General features: G+C 34.9%; 1 protein-coding gene across 1 annotated transcript in view; it reads left to right on the top strand.

Moving 5' to 3' along the window:
- The window catches only part of ERO1A (endoplasmic reticulum oxidoreductase 1 alpha), a 58,793-nt gene that overhangs the window by 30,297 nt on the left and 10,067 nt on the right, over positions 1-18,429 (top strand). Inside the window, exons 7-13 of the mRNA XM_032251077.1 lie at positions 2,733-2,853; positions 5,033-5,079; positions 7,584-7,595; positions 11,346-11,372; positions 11,486-11,578; positions 15,533-15,779; positions 16,534-16,603. Coding sequence (XP_032106968.1) covers positions 2,733-2,853; positions 5,033-5,079; positions 7,584-7,595; positions 11,346-11,372; positions 11,486-11,578; positions 15,533-15,779; positions 16,534-16,603 — 617 coding nt within the window. The remainder of the gene's footprint in view (positions 1-2,732; positions 2,854-5,032; positions 5,080-7,583; positions 7,596-11,345; positions 11,373-11,485; positions 11,579-15,532; positions 15,780-16,533; positions 16,604-18,429) is intronic.

Raw genomic sequence — 18,429 nt, 5'->3', positions numbered from 1 at the left:
GTATAGGTAGTGTTTGGTGAAATCACTTGCCCATTTGTATTAGTTTCTTCCGTTAAAAAAAGATGAATATTTTAAAGAAAGCTTTAGCAGGAATAAATAATGGATGTAAATGGAACGTGAAATATAGAAGGTATTTTCAAAATCCTAATTGGAAATTTGAGCTTTTGTCAAAAGCAGGTTCTAGTCAGTGATAGAAAACAACACATCATACAGGTTTTTGCAGGACATATGTTTTCTGCTTCTAGGGCTGGATATCAGCATCTTTCTGTAAGGGCCAAATGGACTCTGAAATGCCTTTCCTTAGATTCTACAAAATGTGTTTGACTAGTTTTCTATGGAAAAATTCAGGTTACATTCAGTGATAGGAACCAGCGCATCATAAAAATTCTTGGCACAAATATAATTATAGTAATATATAATATAATTATTGTAATATTTTAAATATATTTGTATAATTAAACTATAATATAATTGTACTATTTATAGTATAATTATAATTAATATAGTAATATTTACTTTTTATAAGCTTGAAGTATTTATAGTAAGTAAAATTATGAGGCAACAAATGTTTATCTCTAGGTAGAATATTTAAACATTTAATCATTTCTTGGTGGTTAGTTTTCTCAAAGTACTGGATACTGGCCATTATTTACATATTTTAAACATCAGGGTTTAAGAAATGAATTTATTATAATTTACTATATGTGGCAATTGCCTTCAGTATTAATTGAAGTGAACAGTTATCCATTCCTGAACTAGAAGATTCCGTCCTAATTCGATTTTTAAGTCCTATATTTCGTTTTTCTAGTTATTTTAATTGCCACTTCTGCATTGAACTCTGCTATTTTAAGATGCTGTCATTGTACTGCTTCTAGAAGCAATGTTCCCTCTAATTTATGCTTCTAATATACTGTTAATTGGAGTAAAAATAACAAAGCTTAGGGTATTTTTTTTTTGTATTTGTTTTTTAATAATAAAAATAGGTTTAGTTCAGAGCTTGATGGACTCTCCTGTAAGCACTTTTATGCTCATATTTTTGTCATTGACTGTGGTTGCATCAAGACTGTTTTTGTCCACTTTTTCATTCTTTGTTGGCTCATACTGTTAAGCTTTATATATGAATAAAGTATTATTATATTACCAAATAATTTCCCAAAGTCACTGGAGGACTATGGTCCATCTTTTTTTTGAGACAAGGTCTCACTCTCTTGCCCAGGCTGGAGTGCCGTGTGGTGCAATCACGGCTCACTGCAGCTTGGACCTCCTGGACTCAAGCGACTGTCCCACCTCAGCCTGCTGAGTAGCTGGGACCACAGGCACATGCCATGATGCTTGGCTAATTTTTGTATTTTTTATTGATGCTTGGTGTTTCACCATGTTGCCCAGACTGATCTTGAATTCCTGGGCTCTACCCTCAGGCCTCCCAAAGTACTGGGATTACAGGCATGAGCCATTGGGCCTGGCCTGGGGCCATGTTTTTTGTTTTGAAGTTGTAACACATTATAAATGATAAATAAGTAACAGGGTCTGGATTCTAACCTGGGTGTTCTGTCTCCAAAGCCCATGGTCTAACTCTTCTGTAATGTTGGGTGTTTAGGTTGCATCCAATTTTCCCTTTTATAAATGATGCTGACACAGAAACACTCTGCACTGTAACTTTCGCTTTATGCCAGGTTGGTAGCAGATCCTGCTGGTAGTCATCTAAGAAGAAAGTGTTGGCCGGGCGCGGTGGCTCACGCCTGTAATCCCAGCACTTTGGGAGGCCGAGGCGGGTGGATCACGAGGTCAAGAGATCGAGACCATCCTGGTCAACATGGTGAAACCCCGTCTCTACTAAAACTACAAAAAAATTAGCTGGGCATGGTGGCGCGTGCCTGTAATCCCAGCTACTCAGGAGGCTGAGGCAGGAGAATTGCCTGAACCCAGGAGGCGGAGGTTGCGGTGAGCCGAGATTGCGCCATTGCACTCCAGCCTGGGTAACAAGAGTGAAACTCCGTCTCAAAAAAAAAAAAAAAGAAAGTGTTTGGTAACAAGCAATGTGCGATACTAATACTCCTTAATTTACTGTAGTTATTCATGAACTACTATAGTTAATGTGAAGGGAAGTGTGTGTTGTGTGCTTTGTCTGGATAGCTTGTGAGAATTGAATTACTATGTTTCTTTGATTCTAAAATTCACATATTTCTATTTTTACAATTCCTAAAATCATCATAATGTTTTTGTAGCCAGTGTGTACAATTAGTGTGGCTATGTGTGTTTCTCTCTCTTTTCCTTCCTTTCTTTTCTTTTTTTTTTTTGACAGTCTTGCTCTGTTGCCCAAGCTGGAGCACAGCGGCGTGATCTCAGCTCACTGCAGCCTCCATCTCCCGGGTTCAAGCGATTCTCCTGTTGCAGCCTCCCAAATAGCTGGGACTATAGGCATGCACCACCACACCTGGCTAATTTTTGTATTTTTAGTAGAGACAGTGTTTCACCATGTTGGCCAGACTGCCTTCCAACTCCTGACCTCAAGTGATATGTGGCCCTTTGCCTCCCAAAGTGCTGGGTGTAATTACAGGCATGAGCCACTGCACCTGGCCTCCTTCCTTTCTTTGTCCTGAAAAGTTGTTTTAAAATCCCTGACACATTGTTATATTTGTGATGCCTTAGCATCAATGGAATACAGTCTAGTATTCTAGCTTTTTAAAGTAACTGAGGATAAGAAAGATTTAATAAGACATTTTATTTTACAGACATTCAGTCCCCTGATGCTGAATATGTAGATTTGCTTCTTAATCCTGAGCGCTACACCGGTTACAAGGGACCAGATGCTTGGAAAATATGGAATGTCATCTATGAAGAAAACTGTTTTAAGTATGTGTCATTTTCATTTAGAAAAATACCTGTAAGATGTGATTTCTTTTTATAAACAAAATCATAATGATTTAAAATTAAATATCAAATTCACTTTGTTGAAAGATGTATTTCTACAAGGAAACATGACTATTCATTAATCCAGTTTCCTTCTGGGTAAATATACAGATATGAGTTTCCACAAATTTTTCCTTTTTTTTTTTTTTTTTCAGTGTTAGAGGAGTATTAGACTTTTATGGAAGTATTGTAGGTACTTGACAAATGTTCCTTGAGTAGATGACAGGATCTTATTTTATAGATGAGATAACCTGGAGCTGGAGAGGTTTGCTTCATTTTCCAAGATCACATGGTTAGTGACACTGTAGAGAAAAGAATCTATAACTCTTAAATTCTCTTTTTGGTGCTCTGTACTCCCCTTTCTGTGGCTTTGGTTGTTTTGCAGTTAAATTGATTCCAGAGAACAATTATAATAGGTAACATTTTTGAGCGCTCACTGTATTCTAGGCATTGTGGTAAGCATGTTACATACATTTGCTCCTTTAGTCCTTGCAGTTCCCTTTGGTATAGTCATCACTGTTTCATAGAGAAACAGACTTAGAGGGGTTAAATGATTTGTTCAGTGTCAACTAGTAAGTGAAGAGCCCACTTTGTACTGGGTAACCATTATGCTGGAGGCAGTTGCTGGTCACTGGGTGTCTGAGAAATGCTTCAAGTTACTCACATGTAAGCCTTGAGGCGCTAAACAGTGCACTTACTTGTTTTTGGAAAGAATGTATGTGCGAGCATGTTGTGCTATCTTAGAGAGGGAAAGAGTTCTGGGAAAATTTTTAGGGTGCCAAATACGGGATAATATTTTATATTTCACTTTTTATAAGTCAAACATAAATATGAGATCAGTAATTATGCTTACACCAATAAAATGTCATACTGTGGTTTTTTTTTTTGACTTGAAGAATTTCTCTTAATTACTTATTTATGCCATGACTTTTATTTATCTTATTACTAGAAATGTTTGATTTACTGACTTAATGATTTAAAGGTTTTTGTTGTTGTTGCTGTTTTTCTTTTTTTTTTTTTTTGGATAGTCTCTGTCATTCAGGCTGGAATGCAGTGACGTCATCTCTGCTCACCGCAACCTCTGCCTCCCAGGTTCAAGTGATTCTCCCGCCTCCGCCTCCCCAGTAGCTGGAACTACAGGCACGCACCATCACGCCTGGGTCATTTTTGTATTTTTAGTCGAGACAGGGTTTCACCATGTTGGCCAGGCTGTTCTTGACTCTTGACCTCAGGTGATCCACCCACCTTGGCCTCCCAAAGTGCTGGGATTGCAGGCGTGAGCCACTGCACCTGGCCCTGTTGTTGTTTTTTTTTAATGTGAATTAAGAATCCATGAAGCATTTGTTAGATCTGTATTAGTTTTATAGTCATTTTCGTACTAATTAGTATCCTGATTCTCATGATTTGTAATATAAACAATGTATATGGGGCTAAGTTAATCATATGGTATATTTTAAAATATAGCTTGCATATTCTGTTCTCAAAATGTCTTCAGTTGTGCAGATTTTTAAAATGGATGTTAAAACAATCCCTATAGTTTACTAATAATCTAATGCATATTTCTTTTGGGATTTAAAAGCACTTTAATGACATATTAACTCTCCAGAAAATTTCTATTTTTTCCTACTGAACAAACAACTTTTATTTAAATTGTAACAAACTTAGCCACAGGGCAAATTGATGTGTCTAAAGATTACCTAAGTGGAAAATAACCTGTACTATTAAAAAAATTTTTTTTTAAATTTTAATGCTTATATTGATTATTTTTTGCTTGTCTTTCAATTGGGATACACTTTGTGCCATACATGCACATATACGTAGCTATGTGTATATAATACATATAAAAACATAGTAGTGACTCTAGAAGAGCTTGGCTGATACTCCCTCTGAAGTGATTAGCAAATGACCTGCTGGCTGCTACAGTGGGAAAAGATCAGGAATTATTATCACTGAAACAAATAGCCACCTTCCCTTAAAGCAATTAGAGGAAACTAAATATTTTATAATCTCAATAAAACAATTTGATTTTGGATATTAAGCAACTTTCTGAGATAGTATCACTTAAATATAACATGATTGGTAACGTATTTGTGTTTACATTTTTAATTATTTTTGTTTCTAGGCCACAGACAATTAAAAGACCTTTAAATCCTTTGGCTTCTGGTCAAGGTAAGTTACTTATTTGCATTGTTATATTATTTATCAGCTAGGGAACTTTGATTTGAAGGAAGGGGGGGCAAGATAAATGGCAGTAATAGTTGAGGTCACATAATCCACAGTCCTGTTTCCATAGAAGTTATGCTTCACCCTTGCAGAGATTGGTGCTTGAAATATTTGTACTTCAGTAAGGAGTATTTTTATAATGAAGTTCATGGTATTAGATTATCAGAGATTAGGATTAGATTATAAAGATTAGGATATATATTTATTCTTCTATATATTTTTGCAGATACACTGTGTCCGTTTTTAAAAATTTTTACTCATCTCAGAGATAAATATACAAAACTCACAAATTTTTTCTAAAACTTGAAATTACTGCATATATTGGGAGTTTGATTTCAACTTTACATGTCTTTAAGTTGTAATAGCATTTTTAATACTCTATTTTCACTCAAGGTCTGGTTCAAATGCTGCTTTTTCCATAAAAGTTTCCCTAGTCCTTATACCCAGAAGTAATTTCTTCTTCCTCATGAAGTAATCTTATGCATGTGTTACATGTAGTTTTTTTTGGCGGAGGGGGAAGGTAGGGGTGGGTGGAGTTTCACTCTTTGTTGCCTAGGCTGGAGTGCAATGGCGCAGTCTTGGCTCACTGCAACCTCTGCCTCCCAGGTTCAAGTGGTTCTCCTGTCTCAGCCTCCCGAGTAGCTGGGATTACAGGCACCCGCCACCATGTCTGGCTAATTTTTGTATTTTTAATAGAGACAGTGTTTCACCATGTTGGCTGGGCTGGTCTCGAACTCCTGACCCCAGATGATCCTCTGGCCTCGGCCTCCCAAAGTGCTGGGAACAGGTGTGAGCCACCACACCTGGCCATGTTTGTATTTTTAATTCTTTTGTTTTGCGGCCTTTTCCACTGTGTAGCATTATTTTATTATTATTTATATATCTATATATCTATTGATTTACCCCTGTACTCTGAACACATGGGTAGCATGTATCTGTTTTATGTCTCAACATAGAGCCTGACACATCATAGATGGAGTAGTTTGTTAGATACATGATCACTGAAAATTGTTCTCCTTATTGAACGATCTTGTCTACGACAGTGAAGTCAGTTGTTCTTTCAGCAAATGATTATCCACCATTTACTATGTGCTAGGCACTGTGTAGTTGCTAGAGGGGATGTAAAATTAAAATTTACAAAAACCTTGCCCAGTCTGTAATATGAAGAATGGTTTGTTGAGTAAGCCATTTCAGTGTATGATTTCAGACTTTTTCTTTAGAAATGATATATCCTTAATATGTGCTTATTGATAAAATCTTTAATGTACTTTTAGCAAAAGTGCTTAGTTCTCATTTTAAAAATTTATTTGAAAAGACGCTTATCTCAAATAGTTAATACATATAAATTTCCTCTTAGAATTCTGGGAGGTTTCTCTTAGATTAGAAATGAAAAAATCTTTAAATAAGGCTTTTGGGTTTATACAGTCACATGTAGTGACTCAGTGGAAGCCATTGATTTAATATCAGATGAAATGCAAATTAATAGAAAAGAGGGGATCATTATGAACTCACATTATGATTTGATAAAGTAATTAACCACATCACTTACCATAAAGATACATAGGAACAATTTAAATGTTTATCGCTAGGAAACTGGTTAAATGACTTATGGTATAGTCACATAGTAGAAAATAGCCATTGTAAATGTGGCTGTAAATTTGTATTCATTTAAATGAAAAGTGACCAATAACACAGGAAAAGCAGGTATCAAAATAATATGTGTAATAAATTTTTATAAAAACATGACTAATATATCTATAAACAAAAAAGATATTCACTAAAATGTAAGTAGTATTTATCTTTGGGCTGGGTAATTATGAATACTTTATTGTCATCTTTTTTAAAAACGTATATTTGCAATGATTATATATTTCTTTAATAAACTGATGGCATTAAAAAAGTGGGCAAAATTTTCGAAGACAAATTTTCAGTAGTAAAGAAGCAACTGCATACAAATTATTATGTATAATTTGAATCTTATAGATAGCCTGTGAAAATATTCCCAACTGAGGTTAAATATTATAAGGCCAGGCTAGAGGTTTCAAAGCAATAATAAAAATCTTTAATAGAAACTATATTATAGTTTTAGGGTAAATAAATGTAGAAAAACTCTCTGCCAGTGAAATAAACATAGGTCCTTCAGCTATTGAAGAGTACTCTCAGGTGATGGATTATTTTTTTCTCTCCTGTCAGGCTATATTAAATCTTATGTGAGCTGAACTTCCTAATGCACACTCGTGGAGATAACACCATTTAGTCAAATCAGGCATAATTCATATCACCACCAGATAAAGTTGCAGTCACGAATGTCTCGCTTTCAGATTTTTCTTGTGTGAATGAACTGTTGGACTAAAACTAACCATTATTAAAGTCTTATTTTTATGAAAGTTTAGCATTATAAAAGGGATACTGGAAGTTTATTTTAATAAGCATTTTGTTTTGCTTTTCAGGGAAAAGTGAAGGTAAGTACTATTTCTTTATTACATATATGAATTTGTTTATAGATTCAGATGTTTATTATGGCAAACTTCCCACCTCTAAAAATCAGAAGAACTTAATTTTTATTTATCTGAAAGTCTGGAGGTAGTAGCACAGGGTGAGGGAAAGTGACTTTTTGTGTCTGGGTTCAGGTGTTAGAAACAGTGTGCCTCAGCCTCTGATCATTCATTTGCATGTTTTACCTCCTGAATGTGGAAGCATGTCCACTCCCCACCTCCCCTATTGCCTCAGGCCAGGGAAACGTCCTGTGTCTTTTACTGGTTGAACTCTAGGATCTGCTGGGTTTCATGTAGGAAGGTTCTGGGCATGATGAGTGTTGATTCCAGAGCTGGCTTCTAAGGTTGATGCTGACTCGTGGATGTAGGTGTCATTGCCAGGTCTAACTAATGCTAACAATTTCAATATACTTTAGGTTGACTTTGTCTTTTTGCTTTAAGGGTAAAATTGAAATGACTTTTGTTATTCTTAAGACCGTATGCTCAACAATATGAAAAGACTTAATGACGCTTAGCTTTAGTCTATCTAGGTGAAATTGCTAAAATGTGAAGTATCACTTTTCTTTCCCTCAAAATCCTCTATTTTCCTAACATAATTCTTATGAATTGCTTTTGGATTGTGTCTAAATAACAGAATACTAAAGTCTGATAACATTGCTATTTTATTATTATACTTTATATTATACTAACCGTAGCAGCTAAATAAAATGCTGACTCAGACCTGTTTGGAAGAGAAATTGTTTAGTAGTGAGATTATTTTTCCAAAGATGTCTCATGTTTGCTACTGGTACATGTGATTCTATAATTTTCAGCTTTGAGTAACCTTATTCTCCCTTGGGCATCAACCTAGTTCTATGCTATATTCTAGCCACATTAGAGGAGGTTACTATGATTTTTCAATTCTATTTGAAGACCTCTTATTATCAGAAAAAAGATCATTAACCTGTGGGAGCCATCCTTAAAGAAACTGTCTTATTTATAAGTATTGATTTCGGCCAAATACCAAAGGGTTATTCCCGACAGCTATCATATTAAGTGATTGTTTAGACCACAGTCAGGTCAACTTGAGAATAGGTACTTCAGGATTATAATATTGAACTGATTCCTGGCAGGGCACAGTGGCTCACGCCTATAATCCCAGCACTTTGGGAGGCTAAGGCAGGCTGATCACTTGAGGCCAGGAGTTTGAGACCAGCCTGGCCAACATGGTGAAACCCTGTCTCTACTAAAAATACAAAAATTAGCTGGGTGGGGTGGCACATGCCTGTGATTTCAGCTATGCAGGAGGCTGAGGGAGGAGGATCACTTGAGGTTGGGAGGTGGAAGTTACACAGTGAGCCGAGATGGAGCCACTGCCCTCCAGCCTGGGTAACAGAGTGAGACTCTGTTTAAAAAAAAAAAAAAAAAAAAAAAAGACACACACACACACACACACACACACACACACACTCTCTCTCTCTCTCTCTCTCTCTCTCTCTCTCTCTCTCTCTCTCTCTGAACTGAAAATTTCACTGGAAGCCTAGGTCCAGTATTATCCCCAACTCCCTAATTCATGATTAAAATCTTGAAAAAAAAGAACCCTGAAATTTTTCATAAGGAAATAAATCCCTTATAATCCCACCATCCCCAGATAATTAATAACTCTGTGCCATTCTTCTAAGCAATTTACAAATAGGATTTCATTTAATTTTTCAACAATTCTAGGGAGTATTATTCCTGTCTCCATTTTATAGATGAAGAGAGGTTCAGCAACTTGACTAAAATTATATGATTTGTAAGTAGCAGGGTTAAGATTTAAATCAGGCAGTTTGACTCCAGGAAGCATACCCTTTGTTACTACCAGATATGCTTCTCTGCTAACATTTTGATATTTATGTTTTACATATATAAATAGTTTAACACTTGTCAGCATTAAAGATTATCATATTTTTATCTTATTAGGTAGGTAATAGTTATATATCTTTTGTTTTCATTTGCATTTTTTATTGCCCATAAGCCCAAACAATTTTTTTTCTTTTTTTGATGTGGTGTCTCACTCTGTCACCCAGGCTGGAGTGCAGTGGCACGATTTTGGCTCACTGCAACCTCTGCCTCATGGGTTCAAGCAATTCTCCTGCCTCAGCCTCCCAAGTAGCTTGGACTACAGGCATGCACCACTATGCCTGGCTAAGTTTTGTATTTTTAGTAGAGATGGGGTGTCACCACGTTGGCCAAGATGGTCTCGATCTCTTGACCTCGTGATCCGCCTGCCTTGGCTCCCAAAGTACTGAGATCACAGGCTTGCACCACTGCGCCTGCCCAACAATTTTTGTCTGTTATCATTTGTAGTTTTTCCTTTGTGAATTTTAAAGTTCATATTATTTGCCTCTTTTCGAGTGGGCATTTTAGCAGTTTTATTTAGTTTCTGAGCTTTTTATATGTTTAGGATCTTATCCCTTTGTTGTATTTACACCACACATTTTACCGTTTGTGGTTTGTATTTTGCTTTTGTTTATGAAGTGTTCTGACAAATAGATGTTTTGAGTTTTTATGTAGTCCAATTTATTGTTTTTTCCCTCTGCCGTTCCTTCCATTACTTTTATGCTTGTTTGGTTCATTTTTAACATTACTATAAGCAACTTTAGCAAAACACACTGTACAGTGTTTATCATCTCTGTAGCAAATGCATACCTGAATCTTTACAGAGTTATAATAATTTTTTATGCCTTTTCTATAATATTTCAAGTAGACATTTTTATGTATTGGCTATGTTCTGCATTCTTGTTGTTTTCATAGTTGGATGTTATTTGACCATGTTAACCAGTTAGTTAGCATTCTGTCATGTTAATTTCACCATTATCATATTTGTAGAATTACTAGGCATTAAATATATCGACAATGATCTTATTAGGTCATAAGAATATAAGTGATACTTGGTTTTTCTCTGAATTGCTCTTTTGAAATAGTGAATGGCATGTAATATTAGCTAAATACTTATAGTACCCCTCCGATACTATATTATTTTAATTTTTTTCTAATTTAAAAAGCATGTAGTGAATCCTTAATTTTCATAGCATCAGTTGTTGTCAAGGCTAAGTGTTTTCCCATTCTTTTTTCTTTTTTTTTTTTGAGACGAAGTTTCGCTCTGTCTCCAGGCTGGAGTGCAGTGGCCTGATCTCTCTCACTGCAACCTCTGCCTCGAGGATTCAAGCCATTCTCCTGCGTCAGCCTCCCGAGTAGCTGGGACTACAGGCATGCACCACCATGCCCAGCTAATTTTTTTGTAATTTTAGTAGAGACACGATTTCACCATGTTGGCTAGGATAGTCTTTATCTCCTGACCTCGTGATCCACTCACCTCAGCCTCCCAAAGTGCTGGGATTATAGGCGTGAGCCACTGTGCCCAGCCACATTTTTTCATTCTTGATTGATTTACTATTTTAATTCTGTATTTTGACCTCATGTAAAACACTTTAACCAGAAAGTTATGAGACTGGGTCTACCTAAGGCAATGCTAAAGCTTTTTAAAGACTAAGTAGCAGACTGGTACTTAACTGAATCCATACCACAAACTTTTCCTCTTCCTTTTGAGAAATTGCATTTAAGACTTGGACTGTTAGGTTAAACAATCTTTAAATTGCTGTTTGCCACAAATTTGCTATAATGGTTTAAAACTTTTGAAAAACTTGTATTTTGGCATTTTTCTAATCTTATGAGTTATTTTTCTTTTGATTTCAGAGAACACTTTTTACAGTTGGCTAGAAGGTAATTAGAAACTTTAAAATACATTTCAATGATTTTTTTTCCTCTTGAGATTAATTTTATGTCTGCAAGATTCACAAATGAAATTTTATTTCTAAGTCTCTGCTTTTTCTTAGGCCTCTGTGTAGAAAAAAGAGCATTCTACAGACTTATATCTGGCCTACATGCAAGCATTAATGTGCATTTGAGTGCAAGGTATCTTTTACAAGGTATGTGACATTTGCTTTCATTCACTTTACCACTCTTAATTTTAGATATCCTTAAAATTTTCCTGGCATTGACCCGAATGGGAAAAGATTGACCTGATTGAATATTAGGCAGTAAAAATTCACTCTTAAATGGTACTAATCAGAAAGGTGGGAACTGTAGATACAGTTGAACAGTTCAACATATTCTTAGCTCTCTTCACTTTAAGAAGTTGCTCAGAATTGTACATATCACTTTGGAAATATTCTTTTGTTTTCTTGTGGAAATTTAAATGGCTCCTAACAGCACAGTTTGCTGTTTGATAAGCATTATTGTGTCAAAACCTTTTCATTTGTGTGTCAGTATCGGGCCTGGAGTTTAAATAGGTAAAAGCTTTTCCTGCTGCTGTTTATGCTTTAATACTATTGAACATGAGACTGTGGTTGATTTTCATCAGTACCATATTTCTTCTGGAATTAAAATATTACAACTCTTGGGAAACAAAATATAGAAACTTCCATTTTATTTATTGATTGATTGCTTGATTGATTGAGACAGAGTCTGTTGCCCAGTCTAGCATGCAGTGGCCAAACTTAGCCTGGGAGGGTTCTTGGCTTTGCCCAGGAAAATGTTTGAAGGCCGGCTGGTGGCGGCAGGGTACAGCAGCAGCAGAGATACTGCCCCTCATGGAGCAGAGCTGCCCTATAGGCAGTTTGCCCAGAGCAGCAGCTCATAGGCAGTTCTGCAGTCATATTTATAGTCTCCTCTTTATTATATGCAAATTATGAGGCAGATTATGGAGAAATTTCTAGAAAAAGGGTAGTAACTTCTGGGTCATTGCTATGGAAAGGGGTGGTAACTAATGCATGTTGCCATGGGAATGAGAAACTGACATGGCACACTGGTGGGTGTGCTTTATGGAAAGCTTCTTCCGCCCCCTCCCTGTTTTAGCTAGTTTTCAATTTGGTCCAGTGTCCTGAGTCCCACCTCCTGAGCCAAGTCCTACCTCCTACCTTATGACTACAGAAGCATGCCACCATGCCCAGCTAATTTTTTTTTGTATTTTTTGTAGAGATGAGGTTTGGCCTCAGCCTACCAAAGTGCTAGGATTACAGGCGTGAGCCACTGTGCCTGGCCTAAACTCATTAGTAATTTTAGATTGTCATTTCAAATTGTGTATTCCAGTTTCATGAATATGTTTATATTCAGAAGTTTCATTTTTATTTTTTTTCATCTTTAAAAAAGGAAATCTTATTATTTTCCATTACATGAATTAACCTAGAGGGCAGTGTATTTTTTGAAATGAGCCAGGCACAAAGATGATTATTTCATGATTTCACTTACAAAGGCATTCTAAAACACTTAATCTTATTGAAATAGAGTGAAGTGGTGAGCACCAGACCCCAAGATATTTAGGAGAAAGGAAGGTTTGAAAAGATGTTGATCAAAAAATACATAATTATAATTAATAGAATAAGTTCAGGAGATTTTTTTTGTGCAGCATAGTGACTGTAGATCAAAATAATGTATTTGTAGTTTTGAAAAATGCTGACAGTGTCACGTGCTCTTGCCACAACATTATATGTAAGGTAATTACCTAGAATTAAGTATTTGACAATATATATATACTTCCAAACATTATGTTTTACAAAATAAATACAGATTTATTTATTACAGATGGTAATAGTATGAATGACAATAAAAGGGCAGGTGTAGCTTACGGCCTTATGACTGCCCACTCTGTGAACACAATAAACAAGTTTGCATAAAAAAATAACAGAAAATGGTTTAATCTAAAAGTTGCAATGATCTCCAAAATTTTTCCAGAGAAAATGACCAAGAAGTTGACTACAGTTAGGTGCCTAAGAATATACACTGTAGGTTGACCTTCACCCATTAAAAAAAATCATATAAAATAAGAGTGAGAAATTCCTCAGAGTTGTATTATCAATATGCAAAAAAAATATTATTCCAAATTTCACTTCGACAGAGATCGTTTTATTATTTTGCAGCCTTTAACATTTTCACTTAAAAGATTCCACATGGAAACATATGTTGTGCTATAAGTGTATCATGGAACATTAAGTTTAAAATTCTTCACTTTCCATTAACTCTCCTAATAATTTAATTTCTGAGATGTATTTTCTAGCCAATTTTATATGTGTCACACTTTGTGTAAGAATTTAATAAAATTTTTCTTTTACAAACAGAGAAAAACAATGCTAAGTTATTTAATCCTCTCACCTGTGGAAAGTGTATGCCTTTTTCTTAAATTAACTGATCTGAAAGTTAAATTGATAAGTCTCTAATTAAAATCAAATTTTGAGTGCATTAGAAATACCAGCTTTCTCATCAAAACCTACAAAGTACCACGTAAAATGACATGGCATGAAGATACCAGTGAGAAAACTGTAGCCATCACATAGGAAAAGAAGAAGGGTTGTGATGAATACAGTTAGAAGACACATAATAAGACAAACAAAAACTAAGGATAATTAGGAAATAAACAGAATTTCTCTTTAAATTCAGCAAGATTTAGCTGTGCAGCATGGAAAAATGTTATCTCCACATGAAGAATTAATCTTACTTCTTCACTATTAATATTTTCCACCTCTGACTTGAACTTACAAACTAACTCTAGCAGGAATATTTATGGCTTATTATGGAGCATCTGCTACACAGCAAGCAGTGTCATGTTTGTTTGCCACATTTATATATAAAAAACATCCCCATGACTTATGAGGCATCCCTAGTTCTTACCTGAACAAATTGGCTCGATAAATATATAAATTTACTTATGTCAATTATAATGAGAACAAAATATAAGTAAAAAAAAGAAAAGGTTTATGTAAAATTCTCCAATTAAAAGAACAAATGGAATGTCCTAGTTAAATAAAATATAATACACAATTTTGGAAATATATCTAAAAATTGTTTTGTGTACACTAGTAAATTTTATAAAAATCATTCTTATTAGTCATGACCAGCTCACATAATGAATACCTCATAAACTATAAAAGAAAAAATTATAAGAGACAAGAAAATTATAGGTCTAGCATGAGTACCAAACAAGGAAAAACAGAAAATTTTCTTGGGGAGATTCTGAATCATAGGGCAGAAGATTTTACAGTAATGAATGCAATCAAAAGCAGAGTATAGATTTGCTTTCAGCATTTTTGAGGTTTTCAGTTTTCTAGTAAATTAGTCACCTTATTAAAATATTTCCTTTGTCCCAATATTGCTCTATTCTTCTGAAAATAGGTACAAACTGATACTCACACAAACACACTTACTGTATAATTTTCTTGCACCTGAGCTTTATTTTTAGAATAATGTATGTGCATAGCTAACTGTATGTAAATCAAAACTAAAATTCTGTATGTTTGCAGGCAGAGAGACAACATGTTCAAAGAAAAATACATAATTTTTTTTTTAAATTTTAAAGCAGAACTCAGAATTTTAAGACTCAGGATTTTATTTATACTTGTAAATAATTTTTATTATACCCATAAAAACAACCCTGTAGTCAACAGCAACTTAATTGTACATCTTAAAGTAACTAAAAGTGTAGAATTGGTTAGTAATACAAAAGATAAATGCTAGAGGTGATGAAGACTTCATTTTTCCTGATGTGATTAATACATAAATTATATGTGTGTATCAAAATATGCGATATGTGGCATAAATAGATACTATGTACCTGCAAAAAGTAAGAATTATTTTTATTATTAGTAAGACTTGCTTTCTTGGTAAAACATTGAATTCATTTTAAGGATGGGTTCTAGAAAATAAAATATTAATATAAAACTATTAAAGGCTAAATTGTGCAAAAGCATTTTCTTGGTGGTTATTATTATATAATTTAAAATGCAAAATGAAATTAACTTCTACAGGCATGAATAACCTAATATAATTAAAGTAAAAATTACTTAATTATCAAATTCAGTTTTTAATACTTAATTCTTCTTCCTTCTTAGAGACCTGGTTAGAAAAGAAATGGGGACACAACGTTACAGAATTTCAACAGCGATTTGATGGAATTTTGACTGAAGGAGAAGGTCCAAGAAGACTTAAGAACTTGTACTTTCTCTACTTAATAGAACTAAGGGCTTTATCCAAAGTGTTACCATTCTTCGAGCGCCCAGATTTTCAGCTCTTTACTGGAAATAAAATTCAGGATGAGGAAAACAAAATGTTACTTCTGGAAATACTTCATGAAATCAAGTAAATTATATATTAGAATTTATACATTAATAGAAAAGTGACAAGGAATGTACAAGATAAGGGTTTTTTGTTTTTTTTTTTTGAGATGTCCAGGCTGGAGTGCAGTGGCAAGATCATGGCCCACTGCAGCCTTGTTCTCCTGGGCTCAAGCAGTCTTCCCATGTCAGCCCAAGTAGCTGGGACTATCTGTGCAAACCACTATGCCAGGCTAATTTTTGTGTTTTTTGTAGAGATGGGGTTTTGCCATGTTGCCTAGGATTGTCTCGAACTCCTGGGCTCAAGTGATCCACCTACCTTGGCCTCTCAAAGTCCGTCCTGGGATTATAGGTACAGGCTACTGTGCTCTGCCTCAATTTTTAAAATATTCATTTAGAGAAAGGAAAACTATTTAGAACATAATTAAAAGTTAATTTTGCTTGTAGGTCTTTTCGAATTGAATTTTGCTTTTGTTTTTATTTTGACTTGGGTACTGAAAGGCACACATTTTTAGTTTTAAGAGCCATTCTTTCATTATTTAATACTTCTATTATTTTCATGTTTATCTGAACAAATTGGACCTGGGGTCAAATTTCTGTCTTATACAGTTAGAATCTAGATTTGAGGTTTAAGGATAAGAATTTGTTTTGGGACATCAGAGTGTTGGTTTTACTATGTTTTTTCCTCTTTATTTATCATGATCAGTAAAATGTTGTATCAGCAGGACTTTTAATATTTATAACACATGAAAATGAATATTCTCTGTTTTAAAATGCAGGTCATTTCCTTTGCATTTTGATGAAAATTCATTTTTTGCTGGGGATAAAAAAGAAGCACACAAACTAAAGGTAATTATTTTATACTTAATTGTTAGATACAGACTGATTAACATTTATGTAGATATGAATAAAAACCCATATATATAGTACTTATAGAAGTAGAGAGTAGACTAGGGGCGGTGGCTCAGGCCTCTAATCCCAGCACTTTGGGAGGCAGAGGTGGGAGGATTGCTTAAGCCCAGGAGTTCAAGACCAGCTTGGGCAACATTGTGTGAAACCCTGTCTCTAATTAACAAAAAAAAGAAGTAGAGAGTAGAATGATGATTACCGCAGGCTGGGAGTGGAGGGTGGATGGGGAAAAAGGGGATGTTCATCCTCGGGTACAAAGTTTCAGTTAAGGAGAATAAGATTTAGTGATTTACTGCATATAATTGTAACTATGGTAATAATGCATTGTATATTGCAAAATTGCTGAAAGTGTAGATTTAAAGGTTTCCACTATATAAAAAATGATTAAGTATGTGAGGTGATGGATTTGTTAATTAGTCTGATTTAATCACTTCACATTGTACACTTACATTAAAAATCACATTTGTATCCATAAACATATGCAGTTTTTGTTAATTAAAAAATAAATGTATTTATACCTAACAGTAAATCTTGATATACATCTTGAAATTATAGGAAAAATCAGAGTCATAATCTTTCTTTTCCTCAAAAAAAAAAAATCAAGTTGAAAGGCAGGTGCCACTTAAGGTCTATTTTGCATTATATTCAAAGTAACAGCTGCTATCTGTATATTGCTACACTTTATAGATGCCTTTCACATTGATGATCTCATGTAATAAATAGAGGTAATAAAGGGAATAGATCCAATGCATGAGTAGCGTAATATTCTTATCTTTTGCTGAAGAAAATTCTGAAGATGATATTCGTTAAATTAAAAGATTCTCGTTAGTGGGAGAAGGTACATTGTGATGGTTTGTCATTCATCTTTTTTTATTGTTACTGAGATGGGATCTGACTCTGTCACCTAGGCTGGAGTGCAGTGATACGATCATGGCTCACTGCTACCTTGACATTCTGTGCTCAAGCAATCCTCCCGCTTCAGCTTTCTGAGTAGCTGGGACCACAGGCCTGTACCACCATGCCTGGCTAATTTTTTTTTTTTTTTTTTTAAGTAGAGACAGGGTCTTGCTATGCTCCTCAGGCTGGTCTTGAACTCCTGGGATCAAGTGGTCCTCCCACCTCAGCCTTCCAAAGTTTTAGGATTACAGGTGTGGGCCATTGCACCCCCTGCCATTCATCTTATTCACTGGGAATTAATGACAGTTGTGAATATCAGTGTGCAGTAGGGGAAAGAGCAGATTCAAAACCCCACAGAAGGGGGTCTGGTCATTTCCTTGCCTCTTAATAGGGTCTACCCTCAGGCAAGACCATCTCTGAGTATGCATTTGCCTCATACTAGAAATATCAAACATTACCAGAAAGATTTATTACACACTATGCAGAGCATGATAGTTTGTCATTAAAAGGAAAGAAAACTTCCACCCTCAAGGGATTTCCAGAGGGGGTCAAGTAAAATTATATTACTCTGGTAAGTAAAGGCAGGTGGCCCTCAGAACTACATATAAATACACATACACACACATACACACACACACATGAAATCATATATGTATATCACAGAATCTTTGTAGAGTGATATTGGGTAGTTTTTTTTTTTTTTAAATGTAGGTTTAAAATTAGTACCTCTTGCTTGGATGTTATCTGGTCATAAAAAAGTAGTAAAAATAAATAAAAGTACCTCTTACTGAATAGGTACTGAAACACAAGATAGAGAATATTGTTAAGATATGGTAACAATTAACATTAATAATTTGGGCTTTGTCTTA

Source organism: Sapajus apella, unplaced genomic scaffold (assembly GCF_009761245.1).
Source record: "Sapajus apella isolate SASKATOON/1434 unplaced genomic scaffold, GSC_monkey_1.0 scaffold74, whole genome shotgun sequence".
NCBI lineage: Eukaryota > Metazoa > Chordata > Mammalia > Primates > Cebidae > Sapajus > Sapajus apella.
The sequence above is the reverse complement of the archived record's forward strand: the minus strand, read 5'-3'. Positions and strand labels throughout refer to the sequence as shown.